The sequence below is a fragment of the Zootoca vivipara genome, chromosome 11 (genome assembly GCF_965207765.1).
Source record: "Zootoca vivipara chromosome 11, rZooViv2.hap1.1, whole genome shotgun sequence".
NCBI classification, from domain to species: domain Eukaryota; kingdom Metazoa; phylum Chordata; class Lepidosauria; order Squamata; family Lacertidae; genus Zootoca; species Zootoca vivipara.
Window position 1 is genome coordinate 32,616,805 of NC_142594.1, and position 25,857 is coordinate 32,642,661.

Below are 25,857 nucleotides of genomic sequence, written 5' to 3' on the forward strand. Positions count from 1 at the left end.
TTTTTCTTTGCCCATCTATAATTGCTGACCATACCCAAAAGCAAGCCTTCCTTGAAGAGCCCAAAAGAAGTCCTTCATTCACACACCCTCTCAAAGAAGCATCTCAATGAGTTACATAAAACCAAAACAAAGCATGAAGTGACAGATCATGCTAAATATATGATTGCATCTTAAGATCAAATTTTAAGATTAAAGATTTATGTTTTAAATCCGCAACTCCTAACAACTAATGTTTTATATGAGAGGGCGTTTCTTTGTATTTCGATGCAGATTTAATTAATCACAGAATTTTTGTAAAAGCCTGAAATTTATTTCTTCCTGTGCAGTAACTTTTATGCTGTTGCCATCTTAACAACACTCCTCTTTTCCTCTTATTCATCCGTGCCTCTAGAAAGCAATGTCATGGCACATTAACCTGGCTTGGACGTATTCCAAAGTTATTGTATTGCTACATGCATAAACACCAGGGCTTATGTACATACCACAGCTGCAAAGAAGAGATCAGAAGCTTTTTGCTTCAAATTGCAACAAACTATGGTTACTTATTCTGTCCAAACCTAGACAAACTGTGGTTAATCTTAACAAACCAACCAACTGCAAACCATGGTTTATGATCCTGACTTCTTTCTTAAACCTAAACCACTAAGCACAGGTCTCAAGTTGAGAAAAATTAGTTGAAAACAGAAGCAAAAGTTTCCAATCTCCTCCCTGAGAGTTGAGATAAGCTTACAGACCCATTTCTGTAGCACTAAATAGTGGCCTAGCATTATGTCAACATACAGCCATTGTCTCCGGATACCTTTTTATGCTTAGTCATTCCTAATAAGTGATGTTTCAGACGTGATATCATTCACACATGCAAAGCATTTCCATCTATGAAGCAGCGCGTAATCCGTGTGCACAATTGTATACGCCTGAATTTTTCAACATGAGTATCACATGGTTTCCAAAACAACAGAATTGGAGGGAGGAACTGAAGTCAGAAAATATGCAACAAGGAGAAACTAGTTCCCCAAAGTGCCAAATACCAAGGCTTATCACGTTTCAGAACCAACATTTTATCTTCAGGAACTCTGGTTTTCCTTACGTCAACAGATAGGCAGTGAAGTGTAGGTGGGTTCCCACAAGGCAACATACAGTGATAACAGCAAGAACCTCTATTGAACTAAAAGAACTTGACAACAGGGGCAAGGCAACTGCTTATATACATTTCTGAAGGCTTGGACCACTCCCACTCCCAACATGATTGGCTGTCTAAACTTCCAAGCTGCGAATCATAACTCAGAGTTTAAGGGCCAATGGCAGAGGCCCAAATCCTGAATTGTTCTGTGATTGGATATCACGTATCCAATCAGAACACAGGGGCTCAGAATCCTTAGTCCAGGCAAACACAGACCACTGAATACATAACAGGCAGCAACACCGGTGTAAGCTGCTTCAGAAAGTCTAAGATTGCTCCTGAACAAAGAATTTTGCATTAATCTGCAATAAATCTCAATAGTTAAGAATAAATACAATATGGTTACATAGCAAATGTTTGTGCAGGTGCACCAACACATTTGTAGCCTGCATATGGCTTATATGCTATGTTTTACTAGTATTTGACCCAATTTTGGGTCTTCCTAAAAAAACAACCCTCAACTTTCGGGGTGTCCTAGTTTTACATGGAGACACTTTCTGCATTGGAATTTTGTCTTATCTGAAAAAGTATTCTGTTCCAGACCAGATAGCATTCTTGTATAATACCACATGGAGTTCTGTACTACTGAGCAAGCACAGTGGTAGATAATTATTTGCAGGCACAGCAAGTCCTTGATTATATAACCATCTCTGACATTAAACCCCCAAATCTACTGGGATTTATTTTTTTAGCTTGGTTGACATACTACACCAAAAGAATGAACGACTTAGATATATTCCTTATATAGAGTTGCTTACTAAATTCCAGTCAGCTGTGCTATCTCAATTTATCACCAAATGTGTATTTTGGCCCTATGTACCATTTAAAATTGAGAGGGTATTTTATAGGAACCGATGTTTTTAACTATGTGAGTTCAGCTGACATAGTTGGCCAATTTAAGGAAACAGCATTCAACTTAATATTCCAAACAATTTCTTGTAACATATACTGGCTGTGTTTGTCCATCACAATAAACCATGGTTTAGTGCAGGCATCCCCAAACTTCGGCCCTAGAATTCCCATGATCCCTGACCACTGGTCCTGTTAGCTAGGGATCATGGGAGTTGTAGGCCAAAACATCTGGAGGGCCGCAGTTTGGGGATGCCTGGTTTAGTGTAATAAGCACCAATCACAATTGTCATGGTCAAGTCATAAGACTCTTTTACTCCCACATGGTCATGAGGAATTGGAAGCTTTAACTTGCCTTTTGCTTTTCCTTAACCAAGTTTTGTAATCTGGTGAGACCAACTATGGCTAACACGATTTTTCTAATAAAAAACAACATTAAATCAGAGTGCATTCATAATTCACACATTAGAGAAACTTAAGGTACACCTAAAACAGCTTTAAATATATATCTACTAGTTTAGCATAATTATTGTTTAAAGGTGTCATGGCACCTACCCTTTGGAATCTGCCCCCCTCCTTGGTCACATATTAGACAGCCTATCTCTGTTGTCCTTTTGGTGCCTCCAGAATACCATACTCTTTCAACAGCCTTTTAAGTGGAGATCCCAGTCTGCATCTGTACTGGAACTATTTTAACTGTTTGCATACATGGAATTGTTTTTAAAAGTTTGTATTGTTTCATGCAGAATCATAGTATCAAAGAATTGTAGAGTTGGGAGGCACCACGAGGATCATCTAGTCCAACTGGTCGATCGCGAACTACTGGTCGATCAACTTTGGCTTCCTGAGAAAAGCTCAACAACTTTGAGTAGATCCCTGCCAGTTTTTTTAATACTGTGAATAGATCACAGTGTATTGGAAGTGCCTGGTCCAGAGCCTCAGGCTCTACTGAGTGATCCATGTGATGAGGGCATATATGAAATTGTTTTAAATTGTCCCCCTCCTTTTTTGTTTTATTGCTGTAACAGATTTAGTTGTTTTTATAATTGTATATTTTATTGTTGTAACTTACCCTAGGATCTTGTGACAACAACGACAACAACAACAATACAAACAAACAGTAAGCAGGGCTCGTAATTGGAGCCAAGGATAAAGGAAGTTCCCCTCTCATATTGAGAATGGAAGGTGCAGATTTCTTTATATTTCACTATGATGCACTCTTACTCTTTCTGCTCACAGAATGAACAATTCATTTTTATAATAAAAATTAGAAGCCTTCGTGCTGAAACCGGTAGTGAACAAAATGTCATGTCATTAAATTCTATACTCCATAAATCAGTATGACAAGGTTCATCAGTGTTTATTTTTAAATACTGAGACAAGTTAGTACAAGTTGGAGAAGGCAAGTATAGTCTTGTATTTCACTGCACACATTACCTATGCTCCAAAGAGCAGAATTACAACAAATGACTGACTGAGGGCCAACATAGATGAGACATGGGGAATCCAGGGCTGGAAGTTGTTGTACTACAACTCCCATCAACCACAGCAAGCACGGCCAGTAGTTAAGGTACAACCAACAACTAGAAGGGGTACCAGGTTGCCTATCCCTGCTCTATGGTAATGTCAAACAACAATCACAAAACAGTTTCAAAACAATTTGATAAAACAATATACCGTATTGGCCAGAATATAAGCCACACTCCCCCCCCCCCAAATCTGACCATGAAAAGTTAAATGCGGCTTATATTTGCAACCTTACGTAAAGTATCCAGTATGCAGCCAGGAACGTGGGGCAAATAGCGCCAGGTGCGCAGCGAAGGGGCGCCCACCCCATGCGTAATTCCCCATCCTCTTCCCCAAGGCAGCAGCTTATATTCAGGTATTGTGTCCCCCCCCCAAACTTTTAAATGTGCGGCTTAAATTCGGGTGCGGCTTATCTTCAGGCCAATATGGTATTCACTACATAATACTGCCTAAGTAGAGTGATCCTAAACTAGCTTTTTCTCCTGCATAGACACAATTCTTTTTTTATTTCTCATAAGATTTGATTAAGGCTTTTTTCATAATACAGTACAATACAATAAAAAAACTAACATAAATAAGAGCAAAAACAGGGAGGGAAATAAAGAGAAAGAGAAAAGAAAATGCAGATTTTGTTTCTCAAAGGTAGATCTGCGTCCTACACCTGGGAGCTTCCCTTTCTTTTCCCTGTCTCCTACCCTGGGAGGTCTTCCCTTCCCTGCCTCTCACTCTGGGTCATTCACCAACCAACCATCACCTTCATGTGTGTATAATTCCAATAATGTCCCAGATTAGAGGACACCAAGGAAAACAAGAGAGGAAAAAAGAGAGAAGGAAAATATAAAAAATAATAGGCAATACTTCCCCAATCTTCAGACCCAAATGTCTCAGGTTCATTCATTTTGTCTTCCACGCAAAAAGTAATTATTATTAACAAATGCCAGCATTATTTTTTCTCCAGTAACTTCAACAACCATTCATCCGTATTAAGCAATACTAAATATTTTCTTCTTTATTCACACAAGAGTCTCCCCACTGTAGTCAGACTACAGAGATACAATTCAAGCACTAATTTATTTTTGAAAATCCAGATAATGTTCCATTCATTCCTCTGTTGTCACAAGCATCTGTTTGCAGTGATTTCTGGTTGGAGACAAGCATGCAACCTCAGCATTACTTACACTGTACTCTTTGAGTTTTAGCTTCCAGTGTTACCAACAAGGTGAACTGAAAAGTCTTTGTGGTTTCACAAACATTGCCATTAGAGTAGTAGTCATGAAAAGCAGCGGAGGAAGGGGGTGGGTAGAAACTATCTAACCCTTATTCTATTCCTCAGTCCAGACAAAGAAATCTGCTGGGGAGTCCTGCCAGGTTAATTAAGCAAAACAACAGTTGAAACAAATGCAACACACTTAAGAGGGTTTGGAGGTGGCTAGAAGCCATCACTGACCTGCTATGGGGTTAGGAAAAGGGGAGGGAGAGACACAGGTAGGTAAATTAGACAATGGAGAGATTCCTACTCTTCCCCCCAACCCCACCCTACAAAAAACAAAAAACAACTTGCAGATCTAAATCTGCCTAAATCTACCTACTCAAAATGAGTTTGTAACCTCTCATACCAAACATATACAGTTCTTCTCAATGCAACACAAATCATAATAAAAATACACAGTCACTCCATCTCCAAGCACTTTGTACAAGGAAATCTGGTCAGCCAAGTGTCCTTTGTCTTGAGGAAAATGAAAACTGAATCCTCACAAACGTGTTAGAACCTTCTCTGAAAAACTTTCCATGTCACCCTCTCCCAATGTCCTAGTATCCTTCTCTCTCTCTCTCTCTCTCTCTCTCTCTCTCTCTCTCTCTCTCTCTCTCTCTCTCTCTCTCTTTAAAAAACGGCTTTTGACTTTTTCTTCTTGATTATACAATCTCTTCCCACACCTCCTTTCTTGGTCTCTTTCAAGTGGCTTATTGATATATCCCCAGAGGCACTAGGTCAGTCTGCCACTAGGAAACCAGGCACAATGTTCAAATCTCCAATCACCATTCTGCCACATGAGCAGGCAGACCACACTGAGTGGAGAGAAGAAGAAAAAACAACAGAGCAAAAGACAGCATGATCTTTCTTGTTAGCACAGGAAGACTAGATAATGTAAAAATGCCATAGAACAGAGATAGTGTTAACAACAAGAGAACACCAAAGCAATCTGCAAACACCTAAACTTCCAAGAGGACTGCTGCGTACCTCAGGAGTAAGATTCACATGTTTAGCTGGCAACCTCCAGTCTACCTATTCCACAGCAGCCCCAGGGCTTTTTAAAAAGGATATTAAGTAGGAAAAAACCTCTGGGAATTGCTTCATTGGCATTTTTCATAAGTCCTATTTCACTGTACTGTAATTTGTAAATCTCATAGGCATGAGTTACATAGAAAACATTCAATTAAAATTGTAAGACGTTTTAGCTTCAATATTCGGCAGCCAAGCATGCAAGTTCATTTCCAGAAGCATTTTTTCAACACACTTCACTTTATTTCGGTAATAATGTAGGTAGGAACATTTCCTTAGTGGCCCTGTAAAAACACTCATAATGTAAAACTAAGAATGAGGTCAGACCGCTGGTCAATATATTACAGTGTTCCATCTCTGACAATGCTCACACAAGAAATTTTAATGCTGAAGAATAACAAAGGATACCTTATTGCTTAACATTAATGCCAAATCTCTGTATGTTTACAGCACCATAGTAAATATAAACAAGGATTCATGTTCTAAAGTCCTAAGACCTACTGATGCTCCTTTCTTCTGGTAATGTGTGTGCTTGTTTTATTTTGACTGGTGATTAGCCATTACTAAGGTTACATTTGGTTGCAGTATTGTTAATTATGGTTAAGAGACTGTGAGTGTGCTATGACCTGGAACACTCCCTCTTCTGCACAAATTATTCCCTTTCTTCCAAGGTCTTGTTAACTAGCATTTAGTGTTATGTCTAAAATTAGCCATGGTTAGCATCAATGCAGCCAGATTTCTTTAACCAAGGTCTGGAAATCTACTTCAGCAACTAGTTTCAAGCACTGGTAATCAGGAATGAATAATCATCTGACGCCCAAATATACATTCAGTTTTCTATTTTACTTATTTATTTATTGCTAATTCAACACAGAAGTATGGGGAGATCCTCACTGATGCAGAAATATCATCTGTACAATGGAATGGAATGGGTCAAGAAACTGTGATAAGCCAGGCTGCAATATTAATGGCTGAACATAATGTCCTGACTACTTGAAACTAAGCTGAGCAAATGAAGCTCTGCGCACAAACTTTGAGATTGCTGCTGCTTATAGAAGAGAGACATTGGAGTTGTCATCAAGCTTGTACTAAGATGTAGTTGTTGCCTGATACCAGTCAAAATGTTGAGCATCAATCAACATATTGATTAAGCACACTACTTTAAGCGCACTACTTCAAGCGTGTATACACACACACACACACACACACACACACACACACAAAATATTTCTGCCAAATATCAATATTCTCACAGCGGGGTAGTGGGATTTGTTTATCCAGCTTCCTGTCTTTGTCTGGGACCTACAAAAGCACATCCTTCAACATGGAGCTGTGTTCTACATTCCCAGTTGGTGGCAGTGATGCTTCTGAATACCAGCTGCTGGAAACCACAGAAGGGGAGAGCGCTCTTGTGTTTGGATCCTGTTGTGGATTTCCCACAGGCTTCTAGTTGGCCACTGTGAGCACAAGATACTGGAAGAGATGGACCACTGGCCTGAACCAGCAAGATACTATTATGTTCTTAGATATTTACATCCCATGGAGCCAATGGCATCATGGAGCCCACTCCATTCCATGGAAAAGAGCCAATTACAAATTAAAACCCTAAACTATATAAATCCAAACTCAGTTTTAGGTTTCTTATTACAGAATTAGTTTTAGAGCCAAATTTTAGAGTTCCCTTAACACACCTGTTGTCGGCAGTACAGATTCCGAATAGCTTCCATATAAAAAGCAACAGAGAGCATGGCCTCATTGCAAGTACCTGCTTCGTAAGCCACACAGATGCCTGGTTTTGTGGAATCCTCAGCTCTGGTCTCCCATGCAAGACTTTTAAAAGGCAACTGACATTTAGACGAGCGATCCAGAAGTCCTACAACATGGCGGCCAATTGTTTCTTCTACAGCTACAGTAGTCTTCACGACTTCCAACAGAATCTTCAGCAGTCTGTTATTGGCTTTCTGCAAGGCACATCTGGAAACAGAAAACGGAAAGTGAACTCAATCAAAATTTGTGCACTGAGAATTACACGTTACACAATGGTAACAGAAATATTAGATGATGCAGGGCATAAAGCTGCAGACAAAACTTAACGAAATCCAAATAAGCAACCAACGGTAGAAAGTTGAGTGATTGGCATATTAACTCAAACTCAACCAAAGACCACTTACTTCCAGATGAATAAAGTTCATGACTCAAAGCCATGGATAAGGGAACATCAGAACTAAATGAGTCCCCCAGGTGGTGCAATAAGCAAAAGGGTTTACTAGCATACTAAATGCTTCCAACTCCCAATGAGAACAGGATGCCGGAAGAGATGAAACTTTGATCTGATCCAGAAGGGCTCTTACAGTTTTATGAGTGGGGCGGGTGGAGACATGCTTGAAGACAAACTGAATATATACAAATAACTTTTCTGTGTTGCTTGATTCTGTGTATATTAAGTTCCACTATGTTAAATGGAGCCTACCCCCAAATAATCCTGCATAGAACTGATCTTTTGAGCACCAGCCTATGCATGTTTAAGAGACTTTTGGGGCTCCTTTGGCACTATACATTTAAAGCAACATTACACCACTTTAAATAGTCCCAGCTTCCCTTAAAGAACCATGAAAACTGTATAGTTTAAGGGTTCTGGGAGTTCCTTGGGAAGAGAGATTGACTTTTAAACCACTTTCAGAAACGTGCAGAGAAAACCACAAGCAGCATTACATTATTGTAATCACACAGCTTGTATCCGTCAACCAGCAAAATCACTGTTACGAAAAACCAAACTGTAAATGTAAGTTGGAATACAGCTATAATAATATCACGGAGCTTAATGCATATGGACAAATCACATATAGTACACAGATGTGGCACAAGGCACTAACTACCACTACTAATCCATGTGATAATATGGCTACTTATTTAATTCAGTAATTAAATTTTAACACCCCACCCCAAGTTTTTAATGTGTAAACATTCAAAGTAAAAAGTGACAAGGATCCAATCCTGGCTCATTTTAGTCAAGCAATGCCCTGAGATGAAAACATCTACAGATCTGTAGTCACATTACATAGCTAACATATCATTGACATTGACCTATCAGCCTCAAAGTTATGCAATTTCTTCCAGCTGTAAGCATAAAGTTTCTCAGTCTTCTTAACAGCCTACCTTTCTTTGGAAAGGATATCCGGAGAAGTTTCTTCATGCTTTCCTTCACTTTCACCTTCACAGGTTTCCTCTTTGGATTCATTTTGACTTACATTTTCACCCTGGGTAAGTTTTGGCAATGGCAGAGAGGAAAAAAGATACAAAAATCCTGTCATATTGGAATCAGCATGAATTTCTGCTTCACAGTCATGTTATAAAAACGGGAGGGGGGAAAACCCCACACCATGATTCACAAGCTTTATATAGATTTAAGTAATAGTTAACTATCCTGTTATCAGATACCTCAAGCTACAGATTGAAATAGTTTAGTCACAGCCTATAAGAATCAAGTTTGTTGTGCTAAGTAAACAGTTTCTCAGTTCCTTGTTGGGTGTTACTACAGCAACATTAAAATTAGAGTTTGCTTTCAATATCATGTCAGCTGCCTATGCCCCACCTTCTTGTTTGATCAAACCCCATTTAAGTAAATCTGACACCTAACAGGAAAATGTCCTGTGCTGAAAAGAGCAACAATAGCAAGGCTACTTCATTTACATTCCGCAGCTTCTAAAGACAGCCAAAGTCTACACTACCTGTGTCTGAGTACCACTGTTTTTTAGCTCACAGGGTAGCTTCTCTCTCCCTGGCACGAGCTGCTCCTTCAGTGATTCTAGTTCCTCTAAAAGAATTTGTTCTCTTTCTGTGATGATGCTTTCACTATCCAGTGTGTCACTCTGAAAAAAGAAGAAGAGCACACCACTAACATATTAGAAATACCACAAAAGGAATCAGATATATACTGTATCTGACAATCGTAAGGCTGGGTCCCAGATATGACACCATTAAAAATTCTGTTCACTTTGGACACAGGATTAAAGAGAAAACCCAGTCTAAAATTAGGACACTAAGATAAACAGTTCAGTAGTTAGTTAGTGTATAGTTTATATGTGTATATGGGTTGGGTCTGGACTTGCATTCACGGAAGGAACGTAGACCCAGCAGATGCTCTCAGCCGCAGGAGGACCACGGTGATTTTTGCCCATTACTCCTTTCCCTTGCATCTTCTATGCTGTTCTTGAGGGTTCTGTAGGGGGGGGGGACCCAGCTCCCCCTCCTCTATGCAAATAAAACTCCACTGAACGCAAATCTGGATAGAATCTCTCTCTCTCTCTCTCTCTCTCTCTCTCTCTCTCTCTCTCTCTCTCTCTCTCTCTCTCTCTCTCTCTGTACATACACAGAGTTTTTAACATACATTGGCAGACAAAATGTAATCATACTGCTTAATCAATTCCGCCATAAGATTATGACACAAACCCCCTTTTATTTGCATTCTTTATGGGGTGGTATTATTTAATCTCTGGCAAAATGTAGCACCTTTTCATTCTCATATCAAAGATATCTATTGAATTTCTGTTCACGGGTTGCCTAGAGAGAGCTAAACCATGAGCCTGGATTTGAACGACACACTAAGCCAAATCATGACTTGGGTTCAGTACAGTGCAGCAGCAGCAGCAGAACTGATGCTTGTAAAAGGCAAGGACCACTGTTCAATTCATGAAATATCCCCAAGACTCTTTGAGTTGATGAGAATTGCCAATACTGTATTGGTAGTGACAAGAAAGCTGCTCAATTTATCTGTTTTGTGTTGTTGTTGTTGTTGTTGTTGTTGTTGTTGTTTTTAAAGTAATACAGGAAATTTCAAGCCAAACAAGTGAAAAATGTATCCTTCACACAATATGCATCTAGATTCAGGTAGGTAGCTGTGTTGGTCTGATGCAGTCAAAATAAATTAAAAAATTGTCCAGGAGCATATTCTTTAGATACCATCTGAAAAAGTGTGCATGCACACGAAAGCTTATACCCAGTACAAACTTAGTTGGTCTCTAAGGTGCTACTGGACATTTAAAAAAATATTTTTATTTATTTTGACCATATGCATCTGTTTGTGCATGTCATAAGTCTTACAGAAAACCATGGGCAGGGGAGGGTGATTTTTTTTGGGGGGGGGTTGCCCATATTTTCAGATCTTTCCTGTCTCAGGGCTCACATTACCTCTGCTAATTGTACTTTAAGCCTATCAAGCTCTGCTAGGAGGCTCTCTTGGTTTTCCTTCTGTAGCTCCAGCTGCTGCATGTGACCCTGTTTCAGTATTTCTGTTGCCTGCTGATGTTCCTGATGCTGACGGACAAGCTCTTGACGCATATCTTCCAAACGCTCTTCATACAATGATCTCTGACTTGAAGATACTATGCTGGAGGTTGAAACTTCATTTTGAATCTGTAATTTTTGTTGGCAAGTATTAAAAATGGCATAAGTTCTGTGAAGTAAAATTTCTACCTTACATAGATACAGCTTTAAATGTATACCACCAAATACACGAGCCTATTAAGTCAGAAACATCCGATTTTAAAACTCAAGAAGTTTAAAGCCATGCTTCGCTAATAAGAACATTTATGGCAATAAAATGTTATTTACAGTACAGTCCTATAGATATATACTCAAAGTAAGCACCATCAAGTTACTCCAAAATAAGTGTACAGGATTGCAACCTTTGTGAACTTTTAGTCTTTTATGTCCTTTTTTGCATTATTGTGTTTAAACCAGACTTCCTCAACCTCGGCCCTCCAGATGTTTTGAGACTACAATTCCCAGCATCCCTGACCACTGGTCCTGCTAGCTATGGATCACGGGAGTTGTAGGCCAAAAACATCTGGAGGGCCAAGGTTGAGGAAGCCTGTTTTGAACTATACAAGCTGAATATCAACCCCCACAATTACAGGGTACCCACCCTACCCCCATTCTCAAGCATTATTGTGTACTGCACAACAGAACCATGCACCAGGAACAAAGAAAATTCACCAAGTTATGATTTTCAAAGTAAATATATTTGACTGTATTTACCAGAGATGTATTCTGCATAAGCTCTCTATCATTTAAGGAAGAGATTGTTGAATCAAAGTTGTGTAACCCAAATGTTTTAGCAGGCTTAACATCTGGTTGAAATTGTCCTTCAAGTGATGAAATTTCACCATATTCTTCACTGATCTCTCTGCTAAGGGATTTGGATTCTTCATACTTAGGCATCGAAATAAGAAGAGAAGCACTATCGAATTTTTCAAGACATTCCTTTCTAGTGAAATTATTTTCTTGCTGCGTTTCTATTGGTACTACCGATAGCATTTCTTCTTCCTTTAGATTAGCAATCCTTGCTAGTTCATTTTTCTGTGCAAACTCAACGCTCATGGTTACCACCACCTTAATAAATAACAAATTGAGAGTGAGAGAAAGAGAGGAGCTACTTTAGATTTTCATATAGCTCAATGAATGATACATTCTCTCCATTAGTGACAGTGTAAAATTAAGCTTGCATTATGCATATTAAAACAAGTATTCAACAAAACAAATGATTTTTTATTTTTAATTGTTTGTGACATTTGATAAATGGAATAAATATGCATGGGTTAATAGGAATTAGCTAAAGGTATGTTGTAGTAGTACAACAGGCAATATCTATATGAGGATTGCTTATTATAAGGCAAGGCGTACTCCTCAAAAGTATTCCACAATGCATACAGCACTGACAGTTCAGTTTATACCAAACCATGGTTTGTGCTAACCATAGTTTAGAAGCCAAACTACAGTCTGAATCAGGTCTGGATAAAGTTTTCCAGACCATGAGCTGCATTTCCTCACAGACAACTTGTGGGGCACACAGGGAATCACATGCCAGTGGTCAGCTGACACAGAGACAAATCTGGGTAAATTAATGGAGGTACAGTTGGCTACATTTCAGCCACCCAAAAACCAGAGGTTTCTACACTCCATCACCCACCACCACCAGTCCTTCCTTCATTGAGGCATCACAGTTCAAGGAGACATTCAAGCTAGGCAAAAGGCTGTGATGAGAGTGTGCAGGGCTGATGAGGGGTATGGCCCTGGGAGACACTCAAGTGTGGAATAGAAAGGCTTGAAGGGATTCATTTGACAACCCGCCCCCCCAGCCTTAGGTTCTCCAATGCTGTTTTAAACTACCACACAAATGATGCTTTACACTGTTTGCCAGTCTTGTATCTGCTCAGCACTCCTGTATTTACAGGAAGTTGGCTCTCTGGTTGTCTCATAGAGATAGAGATGATAGAGATATATATGGTCTGCCAGTTTCGACGTAATGCCAAACTATAGTAAACCTTCCTTAACCATGTTTTGGCATGATTCTGAATTAAACCCCAACATATTGCCCTAGAAAGATGGTACCTTTGCTACTTCTTGTAGTAATTTTTCTTGGTACCGTTCCTCCAGAAATTCAGTAACAGCAACGTCATTAGTGAGCTATATATATTTACAAAAAACAAAACAGGAAATGTATTCATTTTTAAATATTTTTTTGCAAAAAAAGAAAATCACTTCTGACTACCGTATTCTAAAAGGTTAACTGTACATATTATAAACTATGCCTTGAGATGAGAAGGTTAAGGGGTGATATGATAGCCATGTTCAAATATATAAAAGGATGTCATATAGAGGAGGGTGAAAGGTTGTTTTCTGCTGCTCCAGAGAAGCAGACACGGAGCAATGGATTCAAACTACAAGAAAGAAGCTTCCACCTAAACATTAGGAAGAACTTCCTGACAGTAAGAGCTGTTCGACAGTGGAATTTGTTGCCAAGAAGTGTGGTGGAGTCTCCTTCTTTGGAGGTCTTTAAGGAGAGGCTTGACAGCCATGTGTCAATAATGCTTTGATAGTGTTTCCTGGATGGCCCTTGTGGTCTCTTCCAACTCTATGATTCTATGATTCTATGATTCAGCGTGAAGCAAGGTGATGGCCAGGCATAGACTTTCAATGTTGTATACAACACTGATTTCTAACAGCAACTCTTTTACTGGCTAAAGCATAGATTTTTTGAGGAAAGAGCTCAGCAGTGGCTCATCCTGCATCTCATTCAGTGGGTAATAACAGCCCATACCACAAAGCCCTGTTCTTTTGCTGCAGCAGAATTAACACAGCAAATTACCCTTTTGAAACACATGTTGAGTGTTCTATCTCGGAATCAAATAGAAGTTGTTAAGAGTGAGGAGAATCTCCTGACCAAGTATGAAATCACTTTACACTATTATCATTTGCTCAAGAGGCCCAAATCTACTTAAATAAAGCTAAAGGTAGTTCGATCACTGCAAATAAGTTAATCCCAAATGAAATCTGTTTACAAGTTTTGTGTGTGCTTGTTATACTAATAAGGATCTCTTATTTGTAAATACTAAAAAGTATGCTGGGGGGAAAAGTAAAAATCTAGAGTAATCTACAGTACCTCTTCTGTGTTTTCTGTACCCTGTTGATGAGCACTTTTGGCGCTCTTCCCATTCTGCTTAACTTCATTTTCCTGTGATTCCACAGAAATACTAAAAAGAAAATTTAAAAGGTGAAGCACTAGAAGACATTTCTTCTCCTAAGATGTGTCCATTGTTAAAAGAAAACACCCATCAGAGTCACAGATATAATGAAACTTTCCAAAGCAATCCAGTATTAATAGATAACATAATCACCATTGTTTCTCAAAAGTGGCAAGTACAGTTGTACCTTCGTTTTCAAACAGCTGAGTTCTCGAACGTTTTGGCTCCCGAACGCCGCAAACCCAGGAGTGACTGTTGCAGTTTACAAACTATTTCTGGAAGCCGAATGTCTGACGGGGCTTCCGCAGCTTCTGATTGGCCGCAGGAGCCAAACTAATTCCCCCTTTCTTACTGGGAGAACAGGCAGTACCGGTAGTATATTTGCCTGTACTCCTCCCTTCATGCTAAAATAGTACATGGTACCCTCATCCTTGTCTCATACTGCAGCACCAATAGAAGACCAGGGGTTTGAAGGTTTTCCCTGCTATCCCAACTGCTGCATAATAATATAATAATAATAAGAATAATTTATTATTTATACTCCGCTCATCTGGCTGGGTTTCCCCAGCCACTCTGGGCGGCTTCCAACAGAAATATTAAAATACACTAATTTCTTAAAGATTAAAAGCTTCCCTAAACAGGGCTGCTTTGCAGATGATCTCTCACATCTACACTCTCTGCTGCAGCTCTTTAACACTCAAGCGGCGAAGACACATGAGGGAGGGACTGGTGTTTGTTGTTGATATTCAGCCCCATCCCTTGTGCTTTTATGTTCTTGCTGTTTGTCTAGATCCTGCGGAAGCTGGAAACCAGGTGTTTTCAATTTCCCCAGGGCCAGGACTCACCCTGCAGCAGATTATCTCTCTCATGCCCCATTCATTATCACTCTGCAGTTGTTAAAAGCTCAGAGTTTGGGTTGGAATGATATTCAATCTTTCCCCCCGGTGCTCCTGTTCTCTATGATCAACATGCAACAATGATAATAACAGCATTGTACTTGTTTTGGTTATCAGCTGTTTTGTGGAGCAGGGAAGCCATGATTATCTCCCTCATGCTCTTGTTCCATCTTGATTCTCTGGCTAAGCAATACCACTGCTGAGGATTTGAAAACAAGTGGAGTCAGAGAAACCCAGACTTTCAATATCATATCATATCATATCATCATCATCATCATTTTAAATTTCTTACCCATCCTTCACCATGAGGTCCCACAGGGCAGGTTACAACAATTTTTGTTCAATTTACATTGCACCCAACATTGAATTCAATGGACTAATGTTCTGCCTAGGTGTTCAACATGTTCTATGTCCCTGTAGTTTCCCTGAATAGGATGTTCCTGGACCCCTGGGGATTCTATTCCTAATCTGTTAGAAACTGATTTAATATCATAGTTTTAAATTGTAACCTGGCCTGTAGAACCTTATGATGAAGGATGGGCAAGAAATTTAAAATAATAATAATAATAATAATAATAATAATAATAATAATAATATGATATTGACTGCATCTTAGACTGGAAAGATTTACATGGTCTGAAGTGGTGAGGGCAACCTGCACCATCATTCTTCCAACAGCAGTCTCTGTTCACTGTTCCTATACAGATGAAGAAACCATCACATTTTCTTTTGCTTATACAACAATATGGTTGCAAATGGGAAAATCCTTGAGGAGAAAGTAAAATGCCCCCTTTATATAGCAAAATGGTGGTGGGGAGCAAACTCATTTTTAACTATGGAACAAAATTGCTTGTGTGGTCTCTGTTGTAGCTTGTGTTGTTGAGAAAAGGGGAAAGCCAAAATCATAGGTACCTGAAGCAATCGGAAGCCACACTGGCATCTTGGAGTCTGCTTTGTAAGTGGACTATCTCTGCAGTGTATCTTTCCTCAGTTTCTTTCAACTGCTGATGGAAATATGATCTGAGGCGCTCAACTTCCTGAGCATGTTGTTCCTCAAGTCGGGTTTTAAAGTTATCCATGTCTTCCCAACAGGGTGACCTCACTTTAAGATCTATGGATGAACAAATCATAGACAATAAATCTAAACATACCGTATGCATCAACAAGGGGTGGGAGGGAGGGGAAGCAAGGATATCAGAGCAAGATTTTCTTTTACAATGAATACTGTTCGTTTGGGGTGGTACTAGCAATCACTCCAAAGGGTTTAGGAATTCATGTGAGCTTCTCAGTCGCACCCGACTTTCAGGGTTCTCAGCCTGAGAATGATAACTGAGTGGAGCCCTCATCAAGATGGGCCAGCACTACCAGCGGTGTCGGGGCATGTTCTAAAATCTAAAGGTAGAAAGATACCGAATCAAGCCCAGATTCAGGTCAGCTCAAGCTGTGTACAGAGGTACCTTCAGAAGAGAGTGACTCCTGGTCTTCAGTTGTGGGGAGAGCTTTCTTTCCTCCCCATTCTTGCTCCTCAACTAGCATACATGCAGCAGCCAGATCAAAACGGTTACCTCCATATTTCACATGAGCTGTCAGCAAAAAAAAATTTCTTCCACACCCTCAAAGCACTGGCCAAGTTTATTCACTCTACAGTTTCTTCAGTGCTCCCCACCCCCCACCCCATGTACATTTTGAGACTTGCCCAATACGGGAAGGGTCTGTGGCTTTGTAACCGATTTAAATGGATTCATTTGCTTATATTACACTGATCTTCTAATGTGACTTTAAATGTATATCTTTACCAGCAAGATCCTGTGACGGAGTAGGTAAACATTCTACGCTCTGTTGAAGACACTCGCTTTCTTTTCCATTGTATTCTGCAAATGATGCCTCTTGCTCTTCAAGCTGGAGAAAATTAAATAGAACCAAATGGGTGACATGGAACATGAACGGTAGCCTTTCTAAAATTGCTTTTTTTATTTTACTTTTTCTATATCCTGCTGAATTCTGCATAAATGTGGACAGTTTCAAAGTTGTAATAAAACTATATTGCCATTGAAATGTATGTATATGTAACTCATAGCTCTTTGGTTGTGCTTAAGTTATCATGTCAACAGTCTTCGGTGCCTTCACTTCTATGCATGTATACTCAGAGGTAAGCCCCACTGAGTTTCCAAATATATATATTCTATCCTTAAATAACATAAGAGAAGATGCATGTAGTTCAGCATCCTGTTGTCAGTTGTCAACCAGATTCCTGTGGGAATCCCGCAAGCAGCATCTGTGTACAACAGCACATTCCCCACTTGTGGTTCACAGCACCTGGTATACAGAGGCATACTACCTCCCATAAATGGAAATATAATGTAGCATTCATCAGCATTAGCCATTAATTGCCTTCTTTCATTCTCCTTAAAGCCATCCAAGCTGGTGACCATCACTATTGCCTCGGGAAACAAGTGTCATAGTTTAACTATGCACTATGGGAATAAGTACTTCCCTTGCCATCAGTGATATTTACAATGCAGTGTTAGGCATGTGTAACTCAGAAAAGCAGCCCACTCCTTAATTCTGTCTAGGATACAAGCAAAAAGCAACCTACCTTTTTTCTGTCTTGCACAAACTTTGAATGATAGTCCAGTAATCTGTGATACTCTTCCATTATCTTGCTCAGAAGAATTTGCAGGGTTCCTTGCAAAGCTAACGGCAGAGAATGAATTAAACACAATCATTGCGCTGTATTCCTTTTCCTTCTACAAACATTACATCAAACAGCATTTTACTGCTATATTCTTAGAAAATGTAGTATATCCTTTTTACCTTACCACGGATGACAATTTTTCTCCTCGTTAATCATGGCACATTTTCTACAAGCAACTTATTGCAAAGGGGAAATAATCCTAGCACACCATAGCCATTAAACTGTTTCCTAAATGTCTTTTTTTTTTTACTGTCCCTGTTAGGTTTTAAAGTATTATGGAGCAAAATCTTGGACTTGGTTTCAGTTACTTGCTAAATGTTAAAGAGATTTTTTTAAAAAATACCCCAGTGACCATGCTGTTGGTCCTGCAGCTCAGACTTCTGTCCCTCCAGTTCCAGTATCTCCTCTTTTCCAGAAAGCTTGATTCAGTTTCATCTCTCTTTTTTATTCTCCCAAGCAGCCCTGATGATTCACCCAAAGTATTTTACCATGGAGTCATGCTGCTTACTTTTCCCATTGGACCATAACAATTTTTAACTTGCTGTAGAATTCTCATGGTCACGGAACCCTTTCCCAAGTCCACTGTCTTGAGTCTCCCTTTAGACCAGGCATCCCCAAACGTCAGCCCTCCAGATGTTTTGGACTACAATTCCCATCATCCCTGACCACTGGTCCTCTTAGCTAGGGATCATGGGAGTTGTAGGCCAAAACATCTGGAGGGCCGCAGTTTGGGGATGCCTGCTTTAGACTTTCCAAGCATCTTTCTAGCCCCTTTGCCCACAGCTATGGCCTCCAAGGCTTCCTGAATCCCATTTAGAAAGCTAACATTCTGCCAGAACATCACAGCTCCAATTGCTCCTGTGCCATCTACTGCCATGCTGAACTCTGGTAAAGAGATTTCTCTAGCTGTTTACATAGCAAACTCCCAGCCTTGCTGTTCCAGCCAGTGCTAGCTTTAGCTCCAAGTTGATGCTCAGATAAAAGCAGCATTCTATGTTTACAATAAGCCCGCTACCAAGGAGATAAAAGACAGGGCTATAAAATTAAGATTTGTGCTTTTTGTTACCTTGAGCTTCCGCTCTTGATATCAACATTGAGTTTGATTGTTCTCTCTCCCCAACACCAGATTCAACAGCAGGTGAAACATTTTCAGGTTGAACGCTGCAAAGGGACTATAAACAAAGGAAGAAAATTAAACATATTCATATTGCATCTGATTGTATCAAGCAAACAGAATGAGGTCAATAAAACCATTATAACATCTTGATTCTTCTTCCTTAAATGGGCATGAAGAGAATTTAGCAAGAGGTAGATCCACAATTCAACAATCCCAAGAGATTCACCAATATTGGTCTCATATGAGATGTAGGGATCCACAAGTGCACACAATAAATGAACTTTTGGTTAAATTCTAATAGATGAAAGAACCAAGGATTTGCAAGTATCCTGTGGTAAAATGCTTCTCACCTGAGTAAGCTTAGAACATTCTTCAGCTACTGTTTTGCTAAGCCTTTCTAGATGCGCCCATGGAGACTGGCCTTCATCACCTGTGAAGATAAACCACCATTGAAAATTATTTATTTTAGAATGCTTTCCAACATTTTGAGAAAGGGGGACAATAAAGACAGAGATTTGGGTCTGTTTTATTTGTACGCTATAATAAAATTCAAAATACAAAGTAGAGCAATCAGTTGAATGAATGATTTGTTACAGTCACGGACTAGTGAAATTAGATAACCTTTCATGAGAGGAAGCAGAAAGAATAAACCAACCACTTTGCACAAAGTAAAATCTTGAGATAATCTGCTGGTTGGAATTTGCTAAACCAAATGCCTGCCTCAGATACGGAGTCAAGAGTTCTGCATTTGTATACCTTAGCATCATATGTAAAAAAACAAACTATAGCATTGCTTTTTAAGGTCCAATCTGTTTAAACCGGATACAAATGTTAAATCAGAAATCACAAAATTAAAATTAAAATAAGAAGACACCATAAACCTGCTTTACACTCTACATCATGGGCACCATAAAAATGAATGCAATGGTCTACTGCTGCCAAACTAAAACCAACTATTAATACAAAAATACTGCCTCATATTTAAAACTCCAAAAAGAATTTTCCTCCGCTTCACCACTTTACCTAAGTTTTGATTTTTAATGCTCTGAAGATCTAGTTGGTTTTTCTTAAGTTCATTCAGTTCTTGTGCATGATGGGACTGGAGCTCTTCTTTAAGAGCAGAAAGCGCATTCTCCTTTTCATTTTCCATGCATTCGCGCACTTGGTCCACGTGAGCCGAGTAAACCAAAGACAGGCAAATGCGCTGGGCTTCCATCTGCAGTTTTAAATCGCTCTAAGTAGAGATGGGCATGGTATGAGGGTATTAATAAACTTTTTTCTATTCAGTAAATCAATGGCTTTAAATGTAGCATCAAAATGCTACATGTAGCGTCGGCAAATTAGCATTTGAGCTTATTTTACAAGACTTCAATCGATCATGCAAAACAAAAAAACCTGAATACCAAAGTTCTCACTAAACATTGCCACATCTCTCCCCCCCCCCACTCCTCTGCCCCAGTTATTCACTATGTACAATACATAGAAACCATGTTTCCTTTGCAAAAATTCAAATCATAGTTATCTGCAAGGCTGTAACGTTTGCCAGAAAATGCTGACTCTTTACTAGTCCTCATAGTGACTAGATTGATTTAAAGGGAATGTTCTCAATTTAAAAGCACAACCACTCTTTTTAATGACTTCAGTAGGACTTTTTTATGGGTAAATATGCATAGGATTACATTGCGACGCCTTAGCTGCTGAGATGCAAGCATAGCGAAAATGTTAATTGTGTGGGTTACCATAAATACCTGTTCAGATTTCAGCATATCCAACTGCTCCTGAAGCTCGCTTTCACTTTGCAAATGGTTCAAACATGAAGAGCCTCCTGCTAGCCCATCATTCATTTGGTGAAAGTTATCCAACAGTGATTCTGACTCTGATATTGAATGTTCAATTGTCTCTTCCAGTGGAACATGATGAACCACACTCTGGCTTGCTATCAATTTCTCTTCCCTTATAGCTTTGTCATAGTCTTTGTATGAATCAGGAACAAAGCCTGTGTGTTCACAAACTCTGGGGTGGCCTGCCTGTAGCCCCCCATTGGGGTATTTTGTCTCATGTTCACATGAGTTCATATTCTCTTCCAGTCTGTGGCTAACTAGCACTTCTAGTTCTTTACATTTCACTGACATGTGCTCTTTATCTTGTTTTAGAGATCTAACTTCTTCATTTAATTGGCATATCTGACTACTCTTTAATTTCAATTGTTCAGAAAGATCAGAAAGTCTCAGTGAAAGTTCTAGCTTCTCACGCTGAGTGACTTCAAGCTTTTCCATAAGCTCTGTTGTGTCTTTTTCAACAATCTCCTCAACATCAAATGTTTCTGATCTTAAGATCTTCTCTCTCTTACCACAAACAATTGTACTTTGACTTTTCAGTACAACTGATGTATCTCCTTGTAAATGTTGGATCTCTTCTGTCAAAGCCCGGAACTTGGCTTCATATTCCGCTTCTCGCTTGTCCCTGCTCTCTTCTAAATCCAATTTTACCTTTAGTAGAGAAGCATGGGTTTTTTGGAGTTCCTGGAAATTATGCTCAGCAAACGAAAAGGAATTCTGCAGCCTCTCAATCTCTTCTTTAAGTTCAATATCTTGTTTTACAAGTTTCTCATTTTCTGCTATCAGATTGTCTATTCTGTTTTGCAAATCAAATTCTTCTGACTCGGAACTAATGCCATCAGTGAAACTTTCTTCTGTATTCTTAATAGCATACTTCTTTAGCTTCTCTTTCAGAGCATTACTTTTATCTTCAAGAAAATTGTTTTGTGTTTCAAGTAAGGTACATTTTTCTTGAAGACTATCCTCTCGTTCTTTCAGTTGCTTTTCTAATAATTCTGTTTTCAGCTGTAACACCTGGACTTCCTGCTCAAGTGTACCCTTTTCTTTTCCTTCTAGTCTAAGCACTTCGATCTCTTTTTGGAGGTCTTGGATCTGAAGCATCATTTCTTCAGATTTAGAATTTACAATAGACTCCTGCAAATCTTTTAGCCTTGATATTTCTAATGTGAGCTCATTCTGCTTTGCTATTAAGTTTTCATTTTCAAATTGCATAGTTTCTATCTTTTTGCTCATTTCATTTTGTAAGTCATCCAACTGCTGTTTAGATTGCATAATCATATTATCTTTAAGATTTTCAGTGTTTATTCTGTGCTCTTGCTGTAAATCATCTCTAAGTTTTGATAGCTCTTCTTCATGACTGAACAAAAGATGAGTCCTCAGTCTCTCTAGTTCAGCTTCTTGAGATTCAGCCATCCTGCCCAAAACTGCATCCTTTTCTCTTTCTAGCATTTCAAGTTTTATTTTGTAATTTGTAACTTCTGCCTCATGTTTCTCTTCTAATTCTTCCCTGATCTCAGATGCAGCAGCAAGTTGTGCTTTTAGTTCTGTGGTGGTGATTTGTAACTGGTCTACTTCATGTAACTTTGATTCTCTCTCATTTATGGTCTGCTTGGCTTTTTGAATTTGCTCTCTTGCAAAGCCCAGCTCTTGGCAAAGATCTTCAACTTGATTTTGCAGAGCAGACTTTTCTGAGGATAATATTTCAAGCTGCTGTGATAAATCTTGCCTCACCTTTTCTTTTTGGTAAGTAGCTTCCTGAAGCATGAGATTCAACTCGTTAATTGCAATATTCATTAAATGCATCTGGTCTTCATTAGTATTACCAGAGTGTAAACTCAACGTTCTCTCCATATCTGCTTTTTGTTGGGCAAGAAGCTTTTCAATCTCCATTGTATGTTCCCTAACCAACTCTTGCTTCATTTGCACAATCTGCTGCCCATGAACTTCCTCCAATTCTGCTCTGAGGTCTGCAAGTCTCCTTTGTGCTTCAAGTTCCATTCTTTCTACAATATCATTGTCATGCTGGCTATCTTTGTGATATCGCTTTTGTAGCTCTTCCACAGTTCCCATTAATTGCTTTATTTCATCAGAACATTGTCTTTCCTTTTGTTTAGAACTGCTTAATTCTACTCTCACATTCTGTATCTCTTGATTCTTTTGCAATATCTCTTCTTTTACTTCTTCAAGTGATTTCTCAGCAGCTGACAGTTTTTTCTGAAGAATAAATATATTTTCTTCCTCTTCTAAAATTTTTGCCTCCAGTTCTTCAATAGCTGTTTCCTTTTCCCGTAGTTTCCTCTTAGTAAAATCTTCTTCTGTTTTGCATTTTTCCTGTAATAGAAACAAGTTGCTTTGATTCATTGAATTACCATATTATATTTGACTTACTGCTTTATTAAACAAACAAACAAACAAACAAACAAGCTTTCAAGTGGTATGGCCCATTTTCTGCATGTTCTGAAGACAGCATATAGAGTGATTTCCAAAGCATATACACACTATTTTAAATAGATGCCTACCATATGTACAATGTGCTTCTTTATACTTTTCGTTATCAAATTTAACTTAAAGTCATTAAGTGTTCGTGTGCCTGTCCCAGTGTGTGTGTGTGGTGGGGAGATAATCTAATATTTACTTCAGGAAGAGGGAAGTGAGAGAAATGAGCAGAATCCTTTCTCTGCATCATCTCCCAACTTGTTTTGATAACTCACTCTGGGTCACTTTTGTGAGGAAAATGACCAATAACTATTAAGAATAAGCATACAGTACTGGAAATGACCCAGGTTAGGAATCTTACGGTGAACAGATTGGGAGTGGGAGCAGAAGGAGGAGGAGAAACAGAGGTCCAAATTCATTTCAGTATTTTGAGGTTGCATATATTTATGTAATTTGTTTATTTAGTTGTCATCATATTTATATACCACAGTACCATAGAAATATATCACAGCGGTTTAGAACAATATTTTCAATAATTCTAAAATAAAAGGAAGCACTTTTTCATAACACTCACACGAATATGCAGTGTGTTCCCGTGTTTGCATGCTGTAATAATTAGATAAGCCTATACACTTGAGGCATAGAGATTATATCGCTTTACAACCATCACCACATGCCTCTAAAAAAACACAAGCTTAATGAAATATACCGTTTCGAAGGCAGCGACTCTCTGTTGCAGAAGGGAAACTTGCAGTTCAAAGTTTTCATTTTTCACTTGATAATTCTTCAGTAGCTGCTCTTGTTCTTCTAGCTGTTGCTGATATGCAAGGATCTGCTGTTTTGCTTGCAGTAAGTCAGCAGCTGTGCTGCTATGACTAGTGTTCCTTAAAGCTTCACTTGCCTGCAACTTATACACAGAATTACTTATTAAAGATCAACTGTTTGAATAACAATTATCAAATTATTTGGTGGTTGGAGCCAATTAGCATTCTTCATTTCTTTTTCGTTAAAGCAGCACATGCGTTGTATTCTAGAGAATGTTGTTACTCTCTGCAAGCTTGGAGTACAATATGTGCCTGCTCAGCCTTTCTGCCACTGTATTTTTATGAGTCGTTATTGTGAAGCAAACTGTCTTGGATGCAATGAGACAAAATTATTGTCCCAAGAAAGGCTGCATTATGTCAGATATACATTCTCTTTCCATAGTGACTAAATTACAAGCAACAAAAAGTATAAGCCAGGCTGTAGCAGTTAACCTGTAGTGTGATGAGGCAAAACAATTTATTGGCTACACCTTCAGAACAGCCTCGTAAATAAGCCCACAAAATGTATTAGCTTTCTTATGAAAAGAACAGAATTGCAAACACTTTGCACTGAAGTCAGTCCATAGCTGCCAAGTTTTCCCTTTTCTCGCGAGGAAGCCTATTCAGCATAAGGGAAAATCCCTTTAAAAAAGGGATAACTTGGCAGCTATGAGTCAGTCCCACTTTATTCACTGGGACTAATCCCTCCAGTGTGGGGGGTGGGCAGTGTATGTATTTTGGCGCTGCCTTCAAGGCTAATAAATATTGTTACCAATAACTTACATGTTGAAACTGAATTTGCAGTTTTTGACTCTGTTCTGTCAATTCCAAAAATTCCTTCATTGTTTCATCCTTTTCTTTCCTTGCTTGTTGCAGATTTGCAGTGAGCTGTGTGATAATGTCATCTCTTTTTTTGATAGCAGCCTCAAATTCTTGTAACTAAAGGAGGTGAAATTATAATATTAACACAGTTCATATCAGCAGCAGCTATTCTGGAGAAACACTAAAAGATACATTCTGCTCATGGTGTTTCCAGCATAGCTTTCCAAGTACAATTGTGTAAAAGAAAACATATTTATTCACTAGGAATATCGTTTCCCCAATTAACACTTTAAAAGGCGAATATATGATTCTGTACCAATATTTGATGGCCTTTTAAAAGTTCTATTCTTAAAGAGGCTTAAACCGAACTCTCCCATCTCCCATTCTAAAGCTTTTCCCCAGAGGAAGATTTTGGAACTATCTGTTTAATAAAAACTGGACATCCATCAGAATCGCAATAGCAGACTGGTATATCCAATACAAAGTGGCACTTCTTAGCTTCATATATATATATATATATATATATATATATATATATATATATATATATATATGGAAAAGCAGACTGCAGAATTCAGAGACAATACTTGAAATATGGCAGAAATAAAGCAGACCTTGTTGCAACCCTTTGCTCTGCCAGTTCCAATGGCCTCAGTAATGAAGAAACAAAACAAAACAAAATCCTTCCAGTAGCACCCAAGTTTGACCAGTTTGTCATAGGTATGAGCTTTCATGTGCATGCACACTTCTTCAGATACTGCATGCACACGAAAGCTCATACCTATGACAAACTTAGTTGGTCTCTAAGGTGCTACTGGAAGGAATTTTTTTTTGTTTCGACTACGTCAGACCAACACGGCTACCTACCTGTAACTCAGTGATGAAGGTAAT

The 25,857-nt window shown here is 38.9% G+C and overlaps 1 protein-coding gene across 15 annotated transcripts in view; it reads right to left on the bottom strand.

The window, feature by feature from the left end:
- The window catches only part of AKAP9 (A-kinase anchoring protein 9), a 105,996-nt gene that overhangs the window by 47,864 nt on the left and 32,275 nt on the right, over positions 1–25,857 (bottom strand). For all 15 annotated transcript variants that reach the window (XM_035129723.3, XM_088653609.1, XM_035129721.3 and 12 more), the window contains 16 exons: positions 24,928–25,083; positions 24,051–24,248; positions 20,816–23,236; positions 20,091–20,301; positions 19,418–19,497; positions 19,017–19,122; positions 17,852–17,949; positions 17,052–17,154; positions 16,168–16,366; positions 14,278–14,368; positions 13,227–13,301; positions 11,874–12,227; positions 11,025–11,249; positions 9,566–9,706; positions 8,994–9,094; positions 7,603–7,811 (listed from right to left, as the gene is read on the bottom strand). In XM_035129723.3, coding sequence (XP_034985614.3) covers positions 7,603–7,811; positions 8,994–9,094; positions 9,566–9,706; positions 11,025–11,249; positions 11,874–12,227; positions 13,227–13,301; positions 14,278–14,368; positions 16,168–16,366; positions 17,052–17,154; positions 17,852–17,949; positions 19,017–19,122; positions 19,418–19,497; positions 20,091–20,301; positions 20,816–23,236; positions 24,051–24,248; positions 24,928–25,083 — 4,768 coding nt within the window. The remainder of the gene's footprint in view (positions 1–7,602; positions 7,812–8,993; positions 9,095–9,565; positions 9,707–11,024; positions 11,250–11,873; positions 12,228–13,226; positions 13,302–14,277; positions 14,369–16,167; positions 16,367–17,051; positions 17,155–17,851; positions 17,950–19,016; positions 19,123–19,417; positions 19,498–20,090; positions 20,302–20,815; positions 23,237–24,050; positions 24,249–24,927; positions 25,084–25,857) is intronic.